Source organism: Parasteatoda tepidariorum, chromosome X1, assembly GCF_043381705.1.
Source record: "Parasteatoda tepidariorum isolate YZ-2023 chromosome X1, CAS_Ptep_4.0, whole genome shotgun sequence".
NCBI lineage: Eukaryota > Metazoa > Arthropoda > Arachnida > Araneae > Theridiidae > Parasteatoda > Parasteatoda tepidariorum.
Window position 1 is genome coordinate 78,754,185 of NC_092214.1, and position 8,746 is coordinate 78,762,930.

General features: G+C 33.5%; 1 protein-coding gene across 2 annotated transcripts in view; it reads left to right on the forward strand.

The window, feature by feature from the left end:
- LOC107446986 (major facilitator superfamily domain-containing protein 4A) overlaps nt 1–8,746 on the forward strand; it is a 109,444-nt gene that overhangs the window by 90,224 nt on the left and 10,474 nt on the right. Inside the window, exons 7-9 of one of the 2 annotated variants that reach the window (XM_016061780.3) lie at nt 780–860; nt 1,806–1,953; nt 7,392–7,462. In XM_016061780.3, the coding sequence (XP_015917266.1) occupies nt 780–860; nt 1,806–1,953; nt 7,392–7,462 (300 nt within the window). The remainder of the gene's footprint in view (nt 1–779; nt 861–1,805; nt 1,954–7,391; nt 7,463–8,746) is intronic. The other variant, XM_016061781.3, reaches the window with a different exon arrangement.

The window sequence follows — 8,746 nt, forward strand, 5'->3', positions numbered from 1 at the left end:
TAAAAAAGCGTTTGTTACATTCTTAAAAATATCACAGTAAAATAAATTTTTAATCGTAATTTTTGCTTTCATACAAGTATTTTCACGAACATTTTTAAATGCTCCTTAAACGAGGAAGAAGAAAAGAGACACAATGGGCCATGTCGACATAGATACATTGGCAATACAAAATGCCAATTATTTTCCATAGTGTTTAAATCTTTTCTTAAATTGAATGTTTGTCTATTTTCGTACCAATTAAAAAATCGAACCGTAAAATCAATCGTGGCATTCTTATAAAACTGTGCTCAATACTCGTATCATTTTAGGTCCCAGCTATATCCTTCAAAAAATGTGAAAAACCCATCTATTACCTCGTCAAAAAGCTGAATCACTGGCTTACGTTTTTTTTTTCANCCCTTGAAATATAAATCTATTTATATTTCAATGGTATGTTTTCAGCCTTGAATTCCTAAAATAGAATCTCTCTACGCTTATTCTTTAACAAAGACATTTTATGAAAACGAAAGAGATTTAATTCTTTTATTAATACAAAAGTATTTACTTATTGTATTACACATATATATATACATTTGTACATTGGAAAATCTAAAATGGTCACCATGACAGTAGATTGTTCCTATTGTTACAGATATTAACGTCACTTACTAAGGTAAATTATTATTCCCCTACTATATAAACATGCTTATCTGAAAAAAATGAATTTCTATTTAAAAAAAAATGGTATTATTCTTTTTATTTCTATTGCAAAATAAATGAAAAATATGTTATTCAATTAGGGAATGTTTGCTACTGGCCGTTTATTATCAATTGCTATCGCTACTCGTTTTGCTCCAGCATTCATGCTTGGGTGTAATATAGTAAGTTTTTGTCAGCTATTTTTTAATACCTATATACACTATGTTTCTAGTACAACGTAAAAAATTGTCGTGTATTTGTACACTGAAAATGGTGTCAAACTACTTTACAAAAGGATAGTGTTGTGAAGCAACTAGAATGTTCTCTTACACAACTTTGTGCAAAACCACCATGTTTACTATTTAGCAACACTAAAATTTACAATTACAGTAACATATGATACGCATAAGAATCAGTCAAGCTAATTTTAAGCGACAATATTAAGTAAAAATCAATAATTTAGGTTGCATGTTAACCATACTATCTTCTTGGATAGAAATTATACGTCATAGAGTTATTTAATACAATTTGCAGAGTTTTGAAAATAAATATCCGTATTAGACAAATAAAAGCATACATATATATTTTTAACGTCGACTTTAGTTTTTACAGATGAAAAATAACATGGAAAACAGGAAAACAGTCGTATCGATCGTGAACAATTTAACGCGCAATCGAAACTCTCTAAATCGGAATTTTTGGAAGTGAAAATATTTAACGTATGGTGTGCAACCTTTGTGCAACCATTTTGCATTCAGAGCTATGTTGAATGTGACTGAATAATACACAGCAGAAGAAAAAAAATCTTGTTAAATTTACTGTTTTAAACACACAGCTGTGTTGATTGTGCAAAACCGTAAAACTTAGAAATAACTGCGTAGCTCAACGGTTTTTACTAGTTGAGAACAAGTTTTCTTCTCTCCGTACAATATCGTAGTCGCAACGAATTTTTACAAAACAAAAGTAAATTTTCTCTGGAAAATTACACATAAAATTCATAGTCATCAGTAAAGGTAAATTCTTAGTAAAATTTATTGAAAATCCATAATTTTTTCTGCATCCTTCATTTATTATTATACATACTTTGTCTTAAAAAATATGTGCTAATAAGTTGTTTTCGTTGAAAGGTGGGATGTACTTTAGGCATGCTATTTATGCTAGCTTTCAGTGAAAGTAAAGCTGTTCTTGTGATGGGTACGTGTATTATTGGTCTTTTTATGAGCTCTGTATTCCCCACAGCACTCTCCTTAACAGAAGAATACATAAAAGTTACACGTAAGTCTGAATTTTTAAAAATATTTTATGTACTGTCTTAAGAAACTACATTATTAGAAATTTCTTTTAAAAAATGGTTAAAGAACAATTTATTTCATTGTAATTTTCTCATTTTCAAACAAAACAGTCAAATAAGATGATATTCAAACTTTCAACTACGAAAAAAAACCGTTTATTAAATGCTTTCACCCAATATGATTAAGCAATCAGACTCACCAACTAGGCCCACCAAATGATGCTACTTAGTTCCTTGCAGTTAGGTACATATAGCCGAAAGAGCTAATTTGTCACTCTCATGACCGACTGAATGGGGGTTCGAGCGTTAACACCACAATGTTTCCTCCATTCCCCACAATGCATGAATTTCGACTCTGGATTATTAGAGTACGATGCTCTCATTCACGCATTGATGGCAGCACCATAAAGATGCTTAATATAAAAATCTTTCCATCTTTTACGATAGGTGAAACAACCAAAAAAAGTATTTAAACTACACTCCACGAAAACGAAAAACCGTATTATTTTCTATTCATGGTTTTTAATAATACTTTTTGTAAACGTTTTCAAAATCGTAAAAGTAAAAATTGTTCTTTACCGTTAACTTTACGATTAATGGAAAAGACAGCCTACAGCCGGTTATTTCACCCTAATTTTAGAGAGAAAATTCTTACAATGTACCGAAGAAAAATTCTTGAGGTAATGCGCAGTAGTACGTATTCTAGTACGTATGAAGTAATGCATATTCCTGAAGTAATGAAGTAGTTGAAAAATTCTTGAAGTAATGCGAACTCTGAAAGAATAAGTATATAAAATTTAAAGAAAGAAGTCAACTTTATTTAAGAATATATTTTGTAATTTTCTAAATATAGGAAAAATAATTAAAGAAAATTCAAAAAACCATTTCCGAGTATTATTTGAAAATAAAAAAATACTCTATTGTTGTTTGTGTGATCACTCTAATCGATAGCTCAAATGTATTTTTCGTAAATAACAACGCTGGTTTGCAATGGACTGTAGAATACTTTATTTTTAAAGACACACGGACTACGTCCGCCATTCATGAAGTTCTCAAGGTATATATAAAGTCTCTCACACAGGGGTGGCGCGGCAGTCGCACATGCGCGAACATGCCGCCCGGCATTGCAATGTTTCAACATTCAATTAATATGTAGTTTAACAAAGCACAATTTGCATTATTAAAAATCTTTACAAAGCATTTAGATGAAAATTAGTAACACTGATACAAATAAAAAAAAATTAATGATACTTTACACTGCAACCGATTTTCTCATACAACAAATATTCAATTCAAAATAAAATTAAACATGAGAATATTTTTATGATACAGGTAACAAGCATATTTTAGAAATAGACCTCTTAAGGGTCCCGTGCTGGGTTTTCACATCTACAACTCTGATTTTCTTATCAGTGCCATAAAACACTTTAATTATTCTCCCCATTAACCATTTATTAGCTGGTAAATTATCCTCAATAATTAAGACTAGACTACCGATTTTGACATTGTCCTTTTCGAATCTCCACTTGCCACGTTGCTGCAGTTCACTTAGGTAGCTTCGTTGCCACTTTCTCCAAATTAATTGTACTAATTTGGTTATTCTTTGCCACCTGGATAACCTATTTTCCCTTAAATTTGTCAAATCCTGTTCAATTATGGCGTTCATTGTTCTCCCTATCAGGAAATACGCAGGAGTTAAAACTTCTAAGTCGGTTTCATCTGCGGATAGTGGAGTTATCGGTCTACTATTCAAAATGCTTTCAATTTGAGTGGCTATAGTATGCAATTCTTCGTAAGTTAAAGAGGCATTACCAACAGCTCTTTTAAAATGGTATTTAAACGACTTAATTGCTGCCTCCCAGAGACCACCAAAGTTGGGAGCTCTAGGCGGGATAAAACTCCACTCTATGCCTTCAGCGGATAGATAATTAGCCAATTTTTCATCAGGATTTTTGAATAAATTTAAACATTTTTTTAACTCCTTGTTAGCGCCAACGAAATTCGTCGCGTTGTCTGATAACAGTTTGGCACATTTGCCTCTACGCGCGATGAATCTCTTCAACGTGGCAATTAGAGACTCGGATGTCAAATCAGAAACTATCTCTATATGCACTGCTTTAGATACAAAACATATGAATAAGCAAATATACACCTTTAGAGAAATTGCTTTTCTTTGATGTTCGCATTTAATGAAAAACGGACCAGTTAGGTCAACACCAGAGCAATTGAATGCGAAATCTGGCGCAACTCTTTCTCTAGGTAGATTTCCCATTATTTGCGTCGCAGCAATGGGTTTATTTTTAACACAAACAACACAATTATGAGTAATTCTTCTACATAGAGAACGGCCACACAAGGGCCAAAATTTTTCTTTTACACAGTTTAATAAACCATTTGGACCAATATGCAAATATTTAAGATGATATGTCGAAATAATAACAGAAGTTAAAGGACTATTTTTAGGGAGTATTGCAGGATGTTTTTTTAAGAAAATTCAATTCAGTGTTACCTAATCGTCCTCCAACTCTTAAAACTCCATTTGAATCTAAAAGAGGGTTCAAATTTCTTATCTTACTCGTAGGAGACACCTTCCCGTGCAGTTTGAGACTCCGAATTTCTGATCCAAATTCCTCGTTCTGTATTACTCTCAACAGGAACCGCTCGGAGGCGTTGATCTCCTCATTGCTCAGAGGTCCTGAAGCTCCTTCAGTAGGGTTTCTGCAATTCTTAGAAAACCTAAAAATATAACTTAATACACGCACTATAGTAAAATAATTATTACTCAAGCCAATTAGTTCATGCACAAAATTGTTGGATGTTAATGTAAAGGCTTTTAAGGGATCTTCAATGTCTAAGCTTGAAGGATTTTTAAGTTCACTTTGGAAGACACTCAGTTCTTGCGACACCGGAAAGTTTTGGTTAGGATACTCATTGTCACAAAGGAAATTAGGGCCTTTCCACCATAAATTTGTCTCTAAAAGTTTCACAGGGTCCAATCCTTGGGATATCAAGTCCGCGGGATTCATCTCGGATGGCACATGATTCCATTGGGACTTTAGCGTCAGTTCTTGTATGAGTGCAATTCTATTTTTCACGAATGTCTTAAGACTCGTTGGCTCCTTTTGAATCCATGCTAGTACAATCATGGAATCAGACCAAAGGTAAACTTTGTCTGTTTGCAATTTTAATGCGGAAAGTATCTTTTTCGTTAACTTGGACAACAAGACTGCAGCACAAAGTTCCAGTCTGGGGATACTTAGGGCTTTAAGTGGGGCAACTCTAGATTTGCTAGCAACTAATTTCACATTTATGTCACCTGCAGAGTTGAAAGACTTGTAATAAACGACCGCTCCATAGCAACTCTCCGATGCATCAGCAAATCCATGAAATTCGATTGTTTTAGACTGTTCTATTGTAATGCACCTATCAACTTTAATGTTGTTCACGCCTTTCAACGTGGAAAAAAATTCGCTCCACTCCTGAGATTCTGCAGCAGGAAGTGGATCACCCCAGTCAATGTTCAATTTCCACAATTTCTGCATAAATATTTTGGCCTTGGCTATGACAGGGCCGGCTATCCCTAGGGGGTCAAAAAGTTTTGCAATGGTGGACAGAACTGACCGCTTGGTAAAGGTGTTGTTCTCATCCACTGATATTTTGAAGGAATAGCAGTCCTCTGATGGTCGCCAAATGACTCCTAAAGTTTTTGTTTCATCGGCGCTCGAAAAGTCATAATCGTTTTTACTTGGTGAAAGTTCCGGATGGCTAGCAGACCATTTATGTAGACCCATACCGGCTTTATCGAGAATTGAAATCAGTTGCCGCTGTGTTCGTACTTTATTTTTAACCGCTGTGTTCGTACTTTATTTTTATTGTGTGATACTTTATTTTTAAAGACACACGGACTACGTCCGCCATTCATGAAGTTCTCAAGATATATATAAAGTTTCTCACACAGGGGTGGCGCGGCAGTCGCACATGCGCGAACAATTGTGAAAGGAACTACTAATAGTGCTTTCTTAGGTAAACTCTAGCATTACGGTCATTATGACCGAAAATTTAAAAAAATTTTTTTTACTTATTTAATAGTTGATATTTCTTAACTTTTACTTGAAACTTACAAATGTTGTATACTATGTCCATGGAAATAACTTCCTTCGCCATTCGTCTGGCGGTGACTATAGCTACGAGGTTTAACTATTTCGTGCAGGGATGTTGGATCTATATTTAGGACAGATTTTGGCTCGGATCAGGGAGAAAAATGAAATCAACGGTTTGAAATGTGGTGTTTCTTGTTTCCACAGCAGACTTCGTGACGAGGGGTGTTATTTCTATAGACAAACTATAATTTAATTTTTTTTCAATTTGAACAATTTCTTTTAAATATAAATGTGTAAACTTAAAATTATCAACTCCTTTGACCTCAACTGGAAAATTATGCTTTTTAGAGTATTTTTACAGCGAAGCCTCTCGGGAGCGACCACTCTGTGATCCACTGTAAAATGGTCGTTAATGGAGGTTGGTCGTTGTTAAGAGTTAGCTCCATTGACTACAAAATGTTATCGAAAGTACATGATTTTTCTCAAACTACTTCAATTTTATTTATTGTCATTTGTCTCGCAGTGAACTGATAAAGACACGGTTTCCAGTAAAATCCCGAAATCAAATATCACTGGCTGTGGACATTAAGCGGGTGGGTGACCACTTTGATCAGCCTGTGTAAGGACCGAGGATGCGCAGTATCAGTCTTCGTTAAACTGTTCTACCGTAAAGTGCTCGACTTCAAGCGCAGATTGTCAGGCTAAAAATACAGGGGAGCTATCCCCTCTGCAGAGGGTCAAAATTGCGAGGGCGTGTTTTCGGATCATCCTCAGGGATGTTCCCAGACGGTCGCCAATAGCCCATTGTGCAGGTCTAGTGAGATGTAAATGAAGTACCTACTTACCTTACTGTCTTGGTAAGGAATTACCATTTGCGTTGGCGTTATGAAAACTAGATCGATGAATAAAATTTAGTGTCAATAAAAATGATCCCTACTGTTATAAAAGGTGTAAAAACAAATTTAGCAATTATGAATGATAGAACTATTTGAAATAAATAGAAAGTTTGCACATATTTTTATATCATGAAAATTAATTTGCTTTAAGAGATGAGATTTGTTTGATTAAAATGCTTCGAGTCATTTTTTAAAATTAACATTCAGCTCAAAAAATAAATAGTGTTGTCAAATAGCAGTTGTTTATGACCATTTTATAGTAGAGATAACGGAGGCTAAATACGACACTATTATATAGAAATTTTGCCACAATTAAAAATACTTAGATTTGGTATGTTATTTCTTTTTAATGCAAGTAATGTATGTTCTTTTAAAAGTAAAATGTTAGAAGTAAAAAGTTATAGTAAAATGTTCTTTTCTTTATAGCTACTATCACTACTTTCTTAGTATTCGGAGCTGCATTAGGAGAAATGTCAATGCCAGTTATTTTAGGACATGTAAGTTTGAAATTATTAGATCGAATATTTTTAGATATTACCAAAGTATTTAAAAAAAATTTAAACAGTTTTTGTACATCAAAATATAATGAACTGATTATTTATTATACTTCTCGTGATAGCTCTATTTTTTAACAATTTAAATCCAGTTTTCATTTTACGATTACATTGCCATCTGCGAATAAAAAGGCAAATAATAAATGCAAAATATTGTAAGAGAAGCAGCAAAATAAATAGATAAGTAAAAAGAATGGAAAAAAGAAAAATTTCTTTTGAAAAAAAAAAGTAGATTTAATAGCTTAAATAGATTGATTGATAATTTAAATTTACTTGAGTTTGGAAGTAATTATTCAAGTTGAGCTTTTACCATTAGAAAAGAATTACTAGTGACAATTATTACTTGATTAAAAACTTCCAAAAATACACAAATTGGTAACATGTTTCAAGAGCTCAAAAACAGGCGTTAAGAGATTATGTATTTAATGGGTTATCAATGAATTAATGGGTTATTTTAAAAGTCATCAAACCGCATGCAATACAAACTAGACGCTTAGAGGTGACCTTTTATGGGTATTAACTTTTTTTGTCTTATAAATTAGGTTATTAGTAATAAAAAGTCCCCAATAAAAATTTAAAATATTTTCAAATATTGAAACATAGAGCTGTGGTGACTCAGGTGATAAAGGACTCGCCTCCTAATGATGTCACCCGGGTTCGAATCCTAGAGATGGTTGGTCTATACAAATTCCGCAACCGTCTCGAATAGAACACAGAGCTGACGTAGAATATTCTCAGTGGTTGACAGATCATAGGATAGAATCCCATGCTGTCAAGCTAACAGTGAGAGGATTGTGAGGTTTTCCTCTTCATGTAACGCAAATACGGGTTAGTTAAATCAAAAAGTTCTCCATGAATGCAATTTTAACCCAACAGTTGATCCAAGAGCTCCCTTGTCTTCTGGATTAGGTTGAAAATTACAAGACTAAGGAGTTGAACAGTCATAAACCCAAAATTGGATCGGCTGTTTAAGGACGGTTATAAAATTATCAAATATTGTTACATAGGGTTGTGGTGCTTCAGGTGATAACATATATGGCAGTACTTTTACTTTCGTTACTTGTACCGCCGGAACAAGTAAAAAGTACGTACTTTTACTTGTACTTCGTTACTTTTTAAATTTAGTACTTTTACTTGTACTTTCGTTACTTTTTTAGGGAAAAAGTACAAGTATTTGTAACGGAAATGTCGAATGAAATCGTTACTTTTTTCTAAAACTCGGTAAGC